Source organism: Oratosquilla oratoria, chromosome 25 (genome assembly GCF_046742065.1).
Source record: "Oratosquilla oratoria isolate Oo_2021 chromosome 25, ASM4674206v1, whole genome shotgun sequence".
In the NCBI taxonomy this organism is placed as follows: Eukaryota; Metazoa; Arthropoda; class Malacostraca; order Stomatopoda; family Squillidae; genus Oratosquilla; species Oratosquilla oratoria.
In genome coordinates this window covers 32,080,986-32,097,942 of record NC_134801.1, presented here as the reverse complement: position 1 = coordinate 32,097,942, position 16,957 = coordinate 32,080,986, and the positions used below count along the sequence as shown (strand labels likewise).

Genomic DNA, 16,957 nt, shown 5'->3' with positions numbered 1-16,957 from the left:
CACCAATGTAAATAATAAAGTGAGAATGCTTAACGCGGTCAACAGCGATATTCAGTTCACCGTAGAAGAGGAACAAAACGGACAATTGCCCTTCCTAGATACGTTAATACGAGTGGAAAAAACTGTAACTTTCTCAGTATACAGAAAGGAAACAAACAAAGAGGATTTAGTACATTACTTCTCCGCACATGATGATAGGACAAAGAGTGGTATAGTAATAGGATTTTTTCTCAGGGCACTACGAATCTGTAGTAATGAATACCTAGAAGGCGAATTTGATTACATTATGAAAACCTTTGACAAACTTGGATATCCAGAGGGAATGTTGAAAAGAACAAAAAAAAAAAAGCAATAAATATTTACAATCGCGGAAAGAAAGAGAAATGATAAAAATAATACAAATTTTATATCAGTACCTGGCTCAGAAACGTCACCAATAATAGACAAATATTTAACAAAATCAGGTATGAACATAGCTAAAATAACTAACAAGAGGATAGGTGATTTAACAAAGACTTCTGAAAAGAGAACCAATTCCGAAAACAGCGTCGTATACAAAATCCCGTGCAATAGTTGCTCAATGGCTTATTTTGGCGAATCGTCAAGAGGATTAGAAAAAAGAATTTATGAACATAAAAACGACATAAAAGCACATAGGACATCTAATTCTTTAGTAGTTCATGCGGAAAAATTCGATCATTTACCAAACTGGAGAGAAGCTGAAGTGCTACATAAAGGTTTTGATAAATTCACTAGAAGAATTGTTGAATCAGCATATATTTCAACTAATAATTCATCGAATCATCGAGGAGGGTTTATCAATTTAGCTAAAGAAACTAGTATTTTAATTCTAAAGCACGCCAGAAAAACGAGCTTTCCCAAGTGTCCGAAAAGATAATTAGATTTGGTACATAAACTTCAATTGCAGTTCTACATACACTCTCTGAAGAAGTTCTACGCGAACGAAACGTTAGAGTGTTTAGGGTTCCGAGCCTTCCCCTGTGTTTATGTTCTCCATCATCCAAATAATTTGTCTAAAATACTTATCAATATATATATATATGTATATATATATATATATATATATATATATATATATATATATACTGTATATATATATATATCAGTAGTATGTGGAAAGCTATATTTTGCGTTATAGGCATTCTGTAGAAGCACTGCACACCCAATCATTTATTGTATCCTTATATGGCATACCGCGTACGGTGGAGCGTGTGGGAAGACTTGAAAATCTAATAGGCCTTGGGTGTGCAGATCAACGAACGTACACTGCTTGAGTTCGTTTTTGCTGCTGAAATTTTATGTTGGCTAGAAGGTATAAAGGTTCTTTGCCATTCATTATATGAGCATAATTAAGATTTGTAGGAATTATAATATAGTATTTATTATGAAACCAAATGTTATTAAGTCAATCAGAAATAATGATTGAGTGCAACCCAAGTCACGGCGCTGTTGACGAAGGAAACAAACGGTTTCTCTGACCTTGAGTCACCAACTCTGAAGAATGAGCGTGTACTGTATACAACTCCTGAGTTTGCAGACATGCCTGCATGAATTAGTGCAATTCATGGTAAAAAAACTTACACTTTTTGGAAAGACGCAGAGTGCGGGGTGATCTAATAGAGTTCAAGTGGATCAAAGGCTTTAACAAGGGTGATGCAAACAAGGTCATCATATTGAAACAACAGAGCAGGACTCGCAGTAATGGATTTAAACTGGACAAATTTAGATTTAAGAAGAAAATAGGCAAGAATTGGTTTACTAATAGGGTGGTCGACGAATGGGAAAGGATAAAAGGCGAGGAGGGGGAGGGGAGGGGGAGGAAAAAGAAAAGGTGAATAAGAGGGGGGGGAAGAGATGGAGAGAGTAAAGGGGAGGAGGTGAGGGAGAGAGGAAAGGAAAGGAGGCAAAGGAGAAGGAGGAACAGAAAAAAGAAGAGGTGGAATGGGTAAGGGGGAGGGGAGAGGAGGCGGAGTGGGAGGAGGAGGGGCAATAAAAAGAAAAGGATAGGATAAGAAGGTAGGGGAAAGGAGGAGGAGGAAGAGGCTAAGAGGAAGGAGGTGAAGAAAGTGGATTGGGAAAGAGAGCCAATAAGACGATTGTTGCAATAGCCTCCCACCACCACCAGCACCCCAAGGAATTCATAATGCATCAAATTTAACACCAAAGGGTTGGGTTACACTTGAGAAGGAACATGACCGTGATCGGCTCTGCATCCTATTACACCCGTCACACTTCTCGAAGGGGAGTGATCCCTTTTTGTTTATTTATTCTTATTTTATTAATTTATTTTTTATTTTTAGTTATTTGTTCTTTTTATCTTATTTTTATATTATCTTTATTATTTTTTATTTATTTATTTTTATTTTATCTATTATTTTTTTTTTTTTTTTTGGGGGGGGGAGGGGGCGAAGATGCCTCACTACCTCCAGGGTGGTATCGAAAATGGCATCAGGAAAAATATTTATTTATTTTATAATATTTTTTTTATTCGTTTATTTATTTATTTATTTATTTTTGTTTTAAGAGTTGTACTTCATTCATTTACTTACTCAATATAAAATCAAAAGAGTCCATACAATTCAGCTGTTTGTTTATAGCCGTCCTGTTTGCTCTTTTATAATGAAAATTAAAAGCTAAAATTTGTGAGCAGCAGGCCGATATTGGAGAGGGGGTATCAGGTTGACTTGGGGTTGAACTTTGGAATATCGGTACTGAAAAAAAAAACTTTGGGAATCGCTGCGTTCGGGTAATGGGGCAGTGGTTATAATGTTACTACATACCCTTTGTTATGAATTTGTACAACTCTCTCACTCTCTCTCATACAGACGCACACACATTCCTCAGTGTTAATTTGCTCTTATGTCATCTTAGGTCAGGACTAGATAAGCTTAGTGTGTACTGTATGAGATAGAATGTGACTAATGGCAGGGCTCCACAATTGGAGTCTGCCGAGGGCAACCCCCCCCAACCCCCCCAACCCCCCCAACCGCCAGGGGCCCCAGTGTGGTGCTGCACGCGGTCGAAATGGGCCGAAGGTCAAGATGAATTCCGAGTCTTCTACTCCTTGGTCCTTTCCTCGCATTGTCACTGTCGCATGTATGCATGTGTACATGTATGTATGTGTGTATGGATGTATGCGTGTACTGTAGGTATAGGAGAGAGAGGGGGTGAGGCTGACAGCTGATATTTCCCAAGGAAACCTTTGAGGAACATATTTTCGTGTGCTCTCCTATCCTCGTATTATTGTGCTGCAAGGGGTAGATCACTTCTATAGGGCCGTAGAGCAAGCTTGGTGATCTGGAAGTGTTTTACAGCCCCTCCTCTCCCCTATTCCCCTTCACTTCAACCCAGTCTCTCCCTCTCCTCCCTCCCTTCCTCCCCCCCTCCTCATGAGGAGGCCTGCAAAATCCAGAATGAAAATACGAGTCGTGCCAGGCGACGATTGCATCTCATGGCGTCATATCGTGAGTTCTCATTACGAAGTGAAGTGATCTGTTCTTGTGTAGACCATAGGTGACAGATGATGCGTCCCCAGTCGTCACACCCCCAGTATTCCAAGAGTGATAATCCTCCCTTTTCACCACAAGCACTCCCTTCTCCCCTCCCCTCCATATAAGCTCCCTTCCCCTGTCGAACTCTCCCCTCCCCTCCCTTCTCGTTCTGCTTAGCCACTTGAACCTTCTCGGCGGCGCCAAGGTGATTACCGGGTTGGTGGATCCCCGCTCCTCGCTCGAGCTGCTACCACAATGACCGTCGCAGCAATCATACTTACAGCCCCATTGACCTTCAACTAATGCTCGTCCTCCCGAGCCCCGTTCTTTGGCGTGGCAGCAGAGATTGCGAGAGTTGCCGAGAATACATATACCAGCAGTAATACCCTCATGTCATAAGTTATGGGAACAAGATGCAGATTGTGCAAGGCGGGGAGGAAGGGTGCAATTGAAGAACAGTAGGAGAAACGTAATGCATCTTGAAGTTCTACGCATAGTCAGCGTTTTCTTGATAGCTAGGGTCCGTGGTCCTCGGATGGCCCCCAAAGGAGGTACCTCGAAAGGGGTCCGAGACCCCCTGTTATCCTTGAGCCTTGGCCCTTCACCTTTACCTAGTTGTATTTACCTAGTTGTATTTTACGGGAAGGGGAGCTATGCTCGTGGGGTCCCGTCTTCATATCTCATTTTATCTAAACTATTTTTAAATTCATGTATTGTTTTTGCACACACCACTTTCTCATCTAACTTGTTCCAACTGTCTATTACTCTGTGAGGAAAGCTGTTCTTTTTCAAATCTCTTCTATAGCTGTCTTTTTTTATTTTCTTTCCGTGTCCTCTTGTATTTCTGTCATCCCATTTTATCAGATTCTCTCTATCAGTAATTTCTATGCCTTTCATGATTCTGTAAATAGCTATCAAATCTCCTCTCTCTCTTCTTTGCTCTAGTGTCTGTAGTTTAAGTTTTTGTAGTCTCTCTTCATATGATAGTTTTGAGAGTGTTGGTGCCAGTTTTGTGATTGCTCTTTGTATTCTTTCAAGTTTTTTTATACATTTTTTTGTACTTGGTGACCATATCGTTGCTGCATATTCTAATCTTGGTCTTATCAGGGTGATTAGGATTTTCCTCACCATTTCTTCATCCAGGTATGTAAATGCCACTTTGATTGTTCTTATTAAATTATAAGTTTCTCCAAAAATCTTATTTATATGTTTCTCAGGTGACATATTATTCATAACAATGACTCCCAGGTCCTTCTCATTTTCTACTTTTTTTATTCCTTCTTCTCCCAATTTATATGATCCTGTTATTCTATTTTTGCTTTTTCCAAATTCCATTATACTACACTTTTTTGTATTGAACTCCATCTCCCACTTCCTACTCCATTCTTGTACTTTATTTAGATCCCTCTGTAGTGATTCACAATCCTCTTCAGTTTTCACTCTTTTCAGTAGTTTTGCATCATCTGCAAAGAAGCTCATATAGCTTTCAATTCCTTCATCCATATCATTAATATATATAGCAAACATTATTGGGGCCAGAACTGTTCCCTGCGGGACACCGCTTATTACTTCATTCCATTTTGAGTGCTGATCTCTTATCACTACTCTCATTTTTCTTTCTTGCAAAAAGTCTTCCATCCAATTTAGCAATTTACCTTGTATTCCTCCTTCATATTCTAATTTCTTAAGCAACTTCTTATGTGGTACTTTGTCAAAAGCTTTTTTTAGGTCTAGAAATGCACAATCAGCCCATCCATCTCTTTCTTGTATTATATCTATTAGTCTTGAATAGAAACATATTAAATTGGTGACGCATGATCGTCCTTGTCTGAATCCAAATTGCCTTGGATTTAGTACGTTGTTTTTTTCCAAGTATTTTACCCATCTACTTTTGATAATTCTTTCACATATTTTTGCTATTGTACTTGTTAGAGAGACTGGTCTATAGTTGGTAGGTTCTTCTTTATTTCCTCCTTTATATATAGGTACTATATTTGCTTTTTTCCAATCTTCTGGAACTTTTCCTTCTTTTAAGGAACTGCTTATTATGCTATGTATTTTGTCTGCCAGTTCATTCCTACATTCTTTCAGAATCCAGTTTGCTATTTCATCTGGCCCATGCGATTTTCTGACATCAAAATTACCCAAGTGTGTCAATATTTCATTCTTTGTTACTTCTATTTCTTCCATAGGGGGGACTTTTTCTTTCCACTCAATCTCTTCAGGTTGTATATTTTCCCTTGTAAACACTGATTTAAAATGTTTGTTCATAATTTCTGCCATTTCCATTTCCTCAGTGTATTCAACTCCTCCTTGTCTTAATTTCTCCAAGTCTTGTTTGTTTTTCAGTTTATTGTTTACAAATCTGTAGAATAGTTTTGGTTGATCTTTACACTTTTCTATAACATCTTTTTCATATTTTTTTTTCTCTCTGCACTTTTGTACATATTCATTTCTATAACCAGTATATATTTTCCATTTTTCAGGTCTTCTGTCTTTTTTCCATCTGGTCCAGGCTTTGTCTCTTTTGTCTTTTAACTCCCTACAACTTTTGTTGTACCAGCATTTTACATATTCTTTTTCTTGTTTTTGTCTTGGGACATACTTTTCCACTCCTTTTTTGTAAATTTTTGTCAAAATATTCCATTTCTCTTCCACTGATGTTTCTTCTTTGTATATTTCTTCCCAGTTTTCTTGTTGGAAGAATTCTCTTATTTTATCAAAGTTTGTTTTTTCATACATCATTCTTCCTTTTCTATATTGTTCATTTCTTTTCATATATTTTTCTTCATTAAGTTCCAGTTCAATCAATATGTGGTCACTTTTACCTATTGGTGTTTTATATTCAATCTTGTCCACTATTCTAGGTTCAGATGTAATTATTAAGTCTAGCCTCGATGGTTCTTCTTCATTTCTATACCTAGTGTTCTCTTGTATCCATTGTGTCATTGAATGGTCAGTAATCATCTCAAGTAGAGCATTTCCCCATGAGTCATCACCACTCTTTACTGTCATTTCTTCCCAGCAGATTTCTTTGCAATTAAAGTCGCCCATCATAACTATTCTTCCTCCGTCTTCCATTATTTTAGTTAATGCTATCTTTGTGTCCTCTAACATACTTTTATGTTCACTCTCCTCCCATGAGGCTGTTTTCGGAGGCACATAATTGATCACAAATTTTCTGCTCTTCTTATCTCTGTCTTCCACTTCTATCATAATCATCTCTACTGTATTCTTTCCATATATGACACCTTTCACGTTTATATCCTTCTTTGTCAGGAACATAACTCCACCCCCTTGCTTTTTCTCTCTGTTTCTAATCCAATAATTGTATGCATCATGTCCTACACTGTTGGGTGGTAGTGGGCCTTTTAATTTTGTTTCTACAATTCCCATTATGTCCGGTTCTTTTTCTTTCAAATAATCATTCAGCTCGTTCAATCCTGTTATCAATCCATCTATATTTGTGTAAGACACTCTTAGTTTTCTGCCACTTCCATTGTATTCTCTGTTTCCCTTATGTTTTTCTTTAGTATGTCGAACTGCTTTATTTTCATGTTCACTACTCTCCAATAGAATCTCTCTTTCTCTGACTCCGTTCTGTCCTCTTTTTTTGACTTAGCTTCAATTCTTGTCTGCTTTTCTTCCTCTCTTTCCTCTTTATTCATTTCTCTTTTTATCCATATCTTTTTATATTGTTCATTTGTTGCTAGTTTCCCTGTCTTGGATAAGATATTTCTCTGCCGTTGTTTGTGACCTGAATTTAATCTTAATTGGTCTGGTCTTATCTGTACTATATTTTCCGAGTCTAAATTTCTCTTCGATTTGTTTCATAATTTCTGGTTCATCTTCCTGAACTGATTCTAGTAATTGGCTTACTTTTTCATTTTCCTCTTTGATTCTTGTGGTTCTATCTGGGTTATGTTTCTCTTCCATTCCTAATATAATTATACATTTCTTTTTGTCTGCTAAGTCTCTTACTATATTCTCCTTCTGTCTCATCACTTTAATAACTGAGTCTTCAGTATGTTCTTTCAATTGCTGTTTGACTATGTCAGTGAATGAAATCTTATTTCCTTCTTGGGTTTGCTTCCAATTTTTACTTTCTTTAGCTATTGTTTCTCTGTTTTCTTTACTATTCTTCTTCAATTTCTCATTCTCCTCAGTTACATTTCCTAACTGTCTTTTTAGTTCTTCTACTTCTTCAGTTAAGTTTTTATTAGCCTTCTCTAGTTGTTCCAATCTTTCAACCCTTTTTAAAATGGTGTTCATATGACCTAACTTACTCTCCAAGTCCTCGATCACCTTATCAACCTTCTTCTCTAGTCTTATCAGTCGGGGGGGGGTTGTGTACCCCCCACTCTCTTTAAATCCCTTGAAAATATTCTCGTCACTTTCTACTGTATTGCTCCTCACTATACATCTAAACTTTACATTTTTATTTGCCATGTTATCATCCAACTCGTCTTGGGGTCGTTTTTCTACCATACGGCGGCCCGTCCGGGCCAATTCCTCCACATCCTCATTTCCTTCCATTTCCCCAGCAATCCCTCCCCCTCTCCTCTTTCCTTACTTTCCCACTACCTCACGAGCAATTTCCCCCCCCCCCGGCAAATACAAAAAGGCACTTCTCTTTGCGTTGGGATCCACAGACTTCACTTTTCTTCAGAACGTCTTCTAAGCCGTCCATTCGTTGAAGTGTGTGTGTGTGTATGTGTGTGTGTGGTGGGAGGGAAGTCTTTGATCCTCCAAGGGCCTTAGGTCTGTTCCCCAAGGTGGACCAAGAAGGGTTTCTTTATTTATTCATTGATTCACTTGTTATTCATATATTATATGTTTATATTTTTGTTTATTTACTTACTAGCCAAATTACCCGCGCGTTGCTGCGAGCTCGTGAATCATCCCTAACCTAACCATACCCCACCTAATTTTAACCCTTAACCCTAACCAAAATATATATTTTTTGAAAATGAAACATAGTTATCCAAGTACCTAAAGTGATAGGGTATCAGAATATATATGGTTATGGGGGTCTATATGCAAAACCCTAGGAGTTCCTGAACAAACAAACAGACAGACTAATGAAAGATAGTTTTCCAAGTACCTCGGGTTATAAGGTTTCAGAATATATATGGTTATAGGGGTCTATCTGCAAAAACCTAGTAGTAGTTCGTGAATAATTAATCACTCTCCTAACCATAACCCACCTAACTTTAACCCTTAACCCTAACCAATTATTATTATTATTATTATATATATATATATATATATATATATATATAATTTTTTTTTTTTTAATGAAATATAGTTATCCATGTACCTGGAGGGATAGGGTATCAGAATATATATGGTTATGGGGATCTATCTGCAAAACCCTAGGAGGAGTTTGTGATCAAACAAACAGACAGACAGACAGAGGCTACTACTTTATTATAGTAGATTCATGTATTTATTCCAAGATGAGAACGACTGACCGATCTCAAAATTCTTGTAAAGGTTGTTTTTCGTTGCTTTTCCTGTGCAGGCAATCTCATCGCAAAAGTCAAGCTGAATTTTGTTTTATTGCATGGCCTGAGCCAGAAGGAAATTCCAGTGGTCAAGATTGTATACGGCGGGTCTGAAAATGCCCGAATTGTTTGTCTTATTATTCATTCAGAGCTAGAGCTGTATAGAGGATGATTACACAAGTCTGAGAGGTGATTAACTCTGCGGGAATTGTTTGTAGACATCAGAGACGATTCTTTAGGTCTGCCAGGAAGTTGGAACAATATTTGAATTTATAGCTAGGTATGATAATTAATTGGAGAATAAGAGACAGGTCCCCATAAGTGTTGCTCCTTTCTTATATATAATTAGGTAAATGCAACACATGGCATATCCCCAGAAGTATTCGCGATTGTGCAAAACCTTTTTTTTATGCCAACCGGGTAACGCTTGTGTTGGGGCTGCCTCCATTCTCTTCGCATCGTTCCTGTGGCTCCCCGTTGGTCATGTGATTTCATACTGTCGAAATTAGGGAACGACTAGTGATGTTATTGGCTTAATATGGAAAAGCAGAACCGGCGGAGACGCGGTCGACATGTTTATTCCTCTAGACCAGGGATTCTCAGCCTTGCTTGGCCCATGCACCCCTTTCACCATTTGTCAGAATGTCTCAATGTCATTCCCCCCCTCCTTCCCAAGATTGTCTGTTTCAAAAGGTGCATTCTAAATAATATGCAAATATTATTAAAAATCCTTTTATTTTTTCCAAATTAGTATATATACATTTATAATTTTACATGGATTATGCTTATAGTGAAGTTTTACAAATTAAATACAAATTGAAATTATTGATAGATATATAAAGATTGAATAAAAGTAAGATAGTTCTTTTAATTTATAATGAACTACTTAACAGGCGTAACACTTTTCTAATCCTAAGATCAACTTGGGTCAGTACAGGTATAATTCCAGCCCAGGTGACAGGCCAGATAGGCCAAAACCTATAATTGCTTCACTCACCCCGTAAACTTACTGTGGTCACAATTCACCCCCAGAAAACCCAAAACTCCCCCCTGGGGGTGAATTTCACCCCTAATGAGAACCCTTGCTCTAGACGGCTCGACGTCACGTCGCTGTCATCAGTGGATGGTCGAAAATAGTTTTTATTTCTTTAGCAGGTACTCATTTTTCATTATTATATTTCTAACAAGCTGACTCAAGGATCTTATCGGCTTCCCTTTCTGGATGCTGTTGAAAGGCTAATTTATTATTTTTCTTTGTAACCCCCCTCCCCAACGGTAGCAGTTCAACGATGACGACGGACCATTTGTCGAAAGAACAGGCAGAAATATTTTTGGTAAAAAAAAAAAAAAAAAAATTGGACCCCGTGTTTGGAAATACCCACCACAAGGGCATGTCCTCTATTATTGCGGTATCTGGCAACTTCGAAGAAATGTCCCCCAAGCTGATTAGAATCGTCAGGCACAAGCCTGACTCGTTACTGCGCACGGGTTCTCATTAAGTTGGAGAAAAAATCTGAAGTAATCCGTAAATGTATAAATTTAGTTACATTGCTCAATAAGGTATTAACTCGCTTCGCTAAAAAAAAAAAAAAGATAACGAGGTACTGCGGAATTGAATGTATCGAGTAGGCGACAACCAGATGCAGGTATAATTCCACCCGGTATAAACGATGTACAGTACATCGAAGTAGCCTCAAACCCCTTCACCACCGAGAGGTCCCCCTGTGGACGAATGAAATAGTGTGGCGACAACCAGAATAAGGAGAGAAGTGGCACCCGGCACGGAAAGGGTCAGTCGACGTCAGCTATTGCAATGCAGATGGAGCGGGCGACGTGAGTTGTGTTCCATTTGCTGCATCAATGCGTTTGCGTGGTGACCATGTGTCGAGTCATACCCAACTTGCATTTATATGCAATCGTTCAACTCCCCCACCTCCCACCTTTACTTTCCCTCCCCCCCCCCCGTACGGCGACCCCAATCACACACACACACGACACATCAACCTCAAATAACATGCACCAAACACAAATAGCAGACTACACACCCATTGCACAAGCAAAAGAGGAGAAAGATTTGGGAGTGTTAATAAAAGACAACCTGTCACCTGACAGGCATATCAGCAGGGTTGTTGGGAAAGACTGATTGCTGCAGAAGATGGCGTTTCACTACATGGATGAAGAGATGATGAAACAACTCGTCGAAACCCCGATACGTCCAAAAGTGTAATATATATTAGTGGTAGTCCCCACACTCCATAATAGCAAGATTGAGAGAACGCCTGTGGCAGCAACCAAACTGGTCCAGCCTGGCGGCAGGTAAACCATATGAGGAAAGAGCACTGGGTCTGCCAACTTGAAAGATCGAAGAGAAAGATGTGATATGATTACAGTATTCAGGTCACTAAAGAGAATGTATTACATTGACAGAAGAGATCTCTTGATAGGGTAGGAGGGCTTTAAAGAGGTCATGAGAACAAATTAAGAATGGCTACATCTCTAAAGTAGATTAATAAATACAGTTTTCCATACAGAAGATGCATAAATACTTGAAATAACTTAGAGGGTGATATAGCCCAAGCTGGAACAACACATGACTTCTAATCTAAATATGATAATTGGAAATCAAGGATATAGAATAAGTTACAACTGCACATGAGTATGAGGCTAGGTATGATAAATTGGAGAATAGGAGACGGGACCCAACCAGCATTGTTCATTTCCTGTTTACTACAATTAGTAAGGGCGCACACATAGACATGCACGCGTATGCCTCGATGGTGCAGTGGTAGCGCTCACAACCGCTACTCCAGTGGTCAGAGTGGCCTAGGTCTGAAATAATTTCAACAACGCTGCACTGCGTGCCAGTACTCCAATTCTCTTGGACAGGGAGGTGTGTGTGTGTGTAAGGTCACAGCATTACCCATAGGTTGGACACATATGAGCTCTGTGCTCTCCTTTGGAAAGGTGATAGCTGTCAATCATGAGTACAATATGTGATCCAAGACCATGGTGAATAACACACACACCCTCTGGAGGAGCAAGGAGAGAGATGATATAATGGTGATCTCAAGAACAGAAAAAAATAATAGTCTGGAATGAAAAATTAACAAGAAGTTACAACAAAACTTGAAGAAAATAAACTTCTTAAAAGTTGTTAAGGAAGCAAGGCTTTCCTCATATATGTAATTTGTGGAATAGATTACAAGAAAAAATAATCCAGGGGAGCAACATAATTTAAAGCAAAATTTGATAAGTGGAGAGCTTCCATGTACTGCAATTGGGTAAATACAGACATAGTAGAATGATAGCAAGACAAGATGGCATCACTTGAAATATGAATGTGATGGACCAATGACAGGTGCCTTCTTGTACTGTAGTGGTCCAGCAGTACAGGTTCTGTCAACTCTTTCAACTCCATCAGAAGGTGCCCTGAGTGGTTGACAGTCTCTGGAATGAGTTCAGGATATCTCTGTTAACTTTATCTGCATTTCTTACTTCTTTTCACACCTGGAGAGTTGATAACCAATGACAGCTCTACTCCTTTTACTACTCTCAGCCAGTTGCAAAAGGAACAGTCCCACCTCAGTGCAACACAGACAACAGTCCAAAATTTCTTCCCAGAGAGATTTGTGAGAGAGCTGAAGAGGGTTTCCAGTCAGTGAAATTGAGGCAGCAATAATGATTACTATTTATATTATTAATTATTATTACTAATATTGTTGTTGTTATTATGATTATTGGTATCATTATTATTAAAATTGTTAAAGAAAATGGAGAAAAATGGGAGATAAGCCAGTTGTTGTTTGCTGACAACACTGCACTTGTAGCAGGATCAGAGGAGGGATTAAGGAAATTAGTGACAGAGTTTGGTTTGGGAAGGTGTGCATAAGAAGGAAGTTGAAGATAAATGTGGGTAAAAGTATAGTAATGAGATGTACAAGGGGAGAATATGGTGGCAAATTGGAAGTGAGTATGAAAGGAGAGACTGGAGGAAGTGGACAGCTTTAGATACTTGGGTGTGGATATGGTGGGAAAGGGAGTGGAGGTGGAGATAAATGTAGATGTAAAGAAGCAAGTAAATGCCTTGGGGGATTAAAAGGTGTAATGAGAAAAAAAGAGAGATTGAATGAATGAGTGATTGTGCTGACAGCACTGTATGGGGCAGAAACAGAATACAAAAGAGAAGGAGTTTAAATGTGTTTGAGATGAAATACCTGAGAACTATGATAGGGGTTACTAGGCTGGATAGAGTGAGAAATGAGGAGGTGAAGATGAGAACAGGGGTGGAATGGGAGTTGGGAGATAGGGTTGATGAAAGGGTATTGGGATGGTTTGGACACATGGAAAGAATGAGTGTAGAAAGACTAGTAAAAGAGGTGTGGAGGCAGAGTTGGAGGGAGTGAACATGAGGGAATGACCAAGGATAAGATGGGTGAATGGGGTAAAAGGGGTATTGGGAAAGGGGAATGTTTGTTGAGGAAGGAAGAAGACTGAAGATAGGGGTGAGTGGAGAATGGTTGTGTATGGATGATGCTGTGATGGACAGAAGGGATGGTGGGGTAAGGGAGTATGTGTGAATGATATTTTGACACAACCTGAAGGGATTTCTTCCTGTCTTCTCTTTTTCTGCATGAGGGGATGGAGAGGGGGTCGCCAATTAAATGAAGCGGCTTTGCTGTGGATGTGCTGTGTCTTGCTACATTGCTTCTGACCCAGGGCAGTGGGCAAGATGCAGGGATGACCTGTCATCCAGGAGCCAAGAAAAGAGGGAGGGAGGGGTGGTGAATGGGAGTGGAGTATGTGGAAATTAAATGAGTGGGAGTGGATTTAGGCCTTTGAATTTGGCTACCTCCCTTGTAAGGGGGAAAATGTCCTTGGTATATTTATGTATTATTATTATTATTATTATTATTTTTGTTGCTGCTGTTCCCTTAGAGAATTTATCCACATCAGGGATTCCCATAGCTGGTCTTTTGGCCAAAACATTACTTGTATTATGGTTGCTACCAGGCTATTTGACTTATTTTTATGGCACCCTTTTGACAAAATAAAAGAGGTTAACAATATTATACATTATGAGAATCCTCTTGAGAACAGTGAGAGGGTTAAGACTTTACACCAGTACAGGAGTATTAACCTTCCTCCTTCTTTTCATCACAGGCATTTGCATCAAAACAAGGGACTTACTGAAGAAAGATGGTGAGAAAATTTTTGTCAATGTATGCACAAGTGAAGCCATCCCAGCCCCAGAGGACATCACTGATGATGAATTGGTGGCCATACTTGACTCAGATGAGACCTCTGACTTCAAAGTGCCCATGTCAATTGGACAGCCACACCCAGAAAAGGACAAAGGTAAGTGACTTGATTCACTGGATGTTTAATAAACCTGCCTATGAAGTGAGTTTGATATGGATGGCATGTAAGAGGTGATACTTGTCAATGATATAGTTAGTAGTAATAGTGTCAGTATGTTAACTGATTCTGTGAGAGCACCTTAGGCTCTTCACTTTTTTTTTTTTCTAAATTATTGTGACTACCTCACCACACATCTTCAAGAACCCATAGTTTATTTTTTAACTCATTCTCCTTCAGCATTAGGTCCTGTCTTATAGTGTCATCATAACAAAGGAGTTGATTGAGATACTTTAATTCCTTCAATAGGAGGTCCAGCCAGGGGTGCAGTGTTGCCAGAGCTCACTGGAGTGCTTCTCTAGTACCTCTGTAAGTGGGTGGTGGTCAGAGGAAACGAGGATGTGAGGACAATGCCTTGTGGGTGGTGGTTAGTGGCAGCAGAAAAATATTTGTCACATTATCAAGGGGAGAGAGTAGCAGCAGGCTGGAAGTGAGTATTAAGGGAGAGAGACTGGAGGAAGTGGATAGCTTTAAATACTTGAGTGTGAATGTGGCAGGAAAGGGAGGAGTGGGGGTGGAGGTAGAATGTAGATTGAGAGAAGCGAGTAAATGCCTTGGGGGGATTAAAAAGTGTAATGAGAAATAGACATTTGGGAATGGATACTAAGAGGTAATTGTATGAAGGAGTAATTGTGCCGACAGTACTGTACAGGGCAGAAACATGGAACATAAGAGAGGAAGAGAGAAGTAGTTTGAATGTGTTTGAGATGAAATGCCTGAGAAGTATGATAGGGGTTACTAGGCTAGATAGAGTGAGAAATGAGGAGGTGAGGAGGAGAACAAGGGTGGAAAGGGAGCTGGGAGATAGGGTTGATAAAAGTATTGGGACAGTTTGGACACATGGAATGAATGAGTGAAGAAAGATTAGTAAAAGAGGTGTGGAAGGAGTGAACATGAGGGGGCATCCTAGGATGAGATGGATGGATGGGGTAAAAGGGGCATTGGGAAAGAGAGGAATGTCTGTTGAGGAAGGATGGGAGAGGACAGAAGATAGGAGTGAATGGAGAAGGGTTGTGTATGGATGATGCTGTGATGCATGAGGGGGAGTGGGTGGGGGATGGGGTGAGGGAGTATGTATGAGAAATAAATTGATGCAGCCCGAAGGGATTTCTCCCTGTTTTCTCCTTTTCTGCATGAGGGGACGGAGAGGGTGCCAAATAAATGAAGCGGCCTTGCTGTGGGTGTGCTGTTACCTTGTGACACTGCTTCTGACCCAGGGCAGTGGACAAGATGCAGGGATGACCTTAAATTTATATCCAGGAGGTGCCAAGATAAGAGGGAGGGAAGAAGGTAGAGGGGAGGGGAGTATGTAGGGGATGGAATGGGTGGGAGTAGTTCCTATGCCTTTTTCTTTTGGCTACCTCCCATGTAAGGGGGGAAAAGCCTTTGGTATATGTATGTATCAATAAGTCAATAATATTACCTTTTTTTGTGTGTGTGTGTGATATCATGTAAAGTCACAAACTCCCCACTATTGGGAGGCTAGAACACTGGCCCTTATAGAGGACTTGTTTCATGGAGTTTAATGAATCATGCCCTTGTCTCAACTTTGCCAGTGGCAGGGTTTGAACCGCCATCCCCTCAGCCTTTGCTGCAAGTATTAATGACCAAACTTGCTCACCCAGCAATCCCTTTTTTTTTTTTTTTCTTTTTTTTTTTCTCCCTAAGATACAGTAGTATTCAGAATTTTATATATTTAAAGATGAACAGGCCAGAATCGTACTGCTATGAATCTGGAAATGTATAATACCTAATGCTGTATGAACACTTCCTGGTTATTTGTGCGAAGAATTTTATCTCGTTTTTTATGGGAAAATGAAATTTTATTTTATGTATACAGTATATATATTTATATATATATGTATATATATATATATATATATATATATATATATATATAGAGAGAAAGATATATATATATAAATTTTTTTTTTTTTTTTTTTTTCCTCTCTCTCTCTCTCTCTGTACTTTATATAGACAAATGTTAAGGATGGCAGGCTTTTGTCAGGCCCCCCAGAGCTCCAGCACCTATAAAATTGGCTCTGCACCCCTGGGTCCAGCCATAAGGGGTTATGGCTCAATTAACTCCTTCATTATGAAACCAGTTTTACCAATTTTGCTCTTATTCCATGCAATTTTATGCATTTGAGGTGAAGATTGCATGCTGAGGAGATTTAATCTTTTAGCAGGCATAGTGTACCTACAGGGCTGAATAGAATTATCTAGGGAAGACCAGAAAAAAGTGAAAGTCCATTCTGCCCTTTAAAGGGTTAGATAGATCAAAGATGTGAATTAATAAAACTGTCATGGATGATGTTGTGATGCATGAGGTGGAATGGGCGGGGGGATGGGGGGTGAGGTAGTATGTGTGAGCAAAATTTGACACAGCCTGAAGGGATTTCTTCCCGTCTTCTCCTTTACGCATGGGGGGACGGAGATGGGGGTTCGCCGATTTAATGAAGCGGCCTCGCTGTGAATGTGCCGTGGCTTGCGACACTGCTTCTGACCTAGGGCAGTAGACAA

At 39.4% G+C, this 16,957-nt stretch overlaps 1 protein-coding gene across 2 annotated transcripts in view; it reads left to right on the top strand.

The window, feature by feature from the left end:
• Positions 1-16,957, top strand: part of LOC143038895 (PIH1 domain-containing protein 1-like) — a 90,012-nt gene that overhangs the window by 57,493 nt on the left and 15,562 nt on the right. For both annotated transcript variants that reach the window (XM_076208607.1, XM_076208605.1), the window contains exon 3: positions 14,180-14,374. In XM_076208607.1, the coding sequence (XP_076064722.1) occupies positions 14,180-14,374 (195 nt within the window). The remainder of the gene's footprint in view (positions 1-14,179; positions 14,375-16,957) is intronic.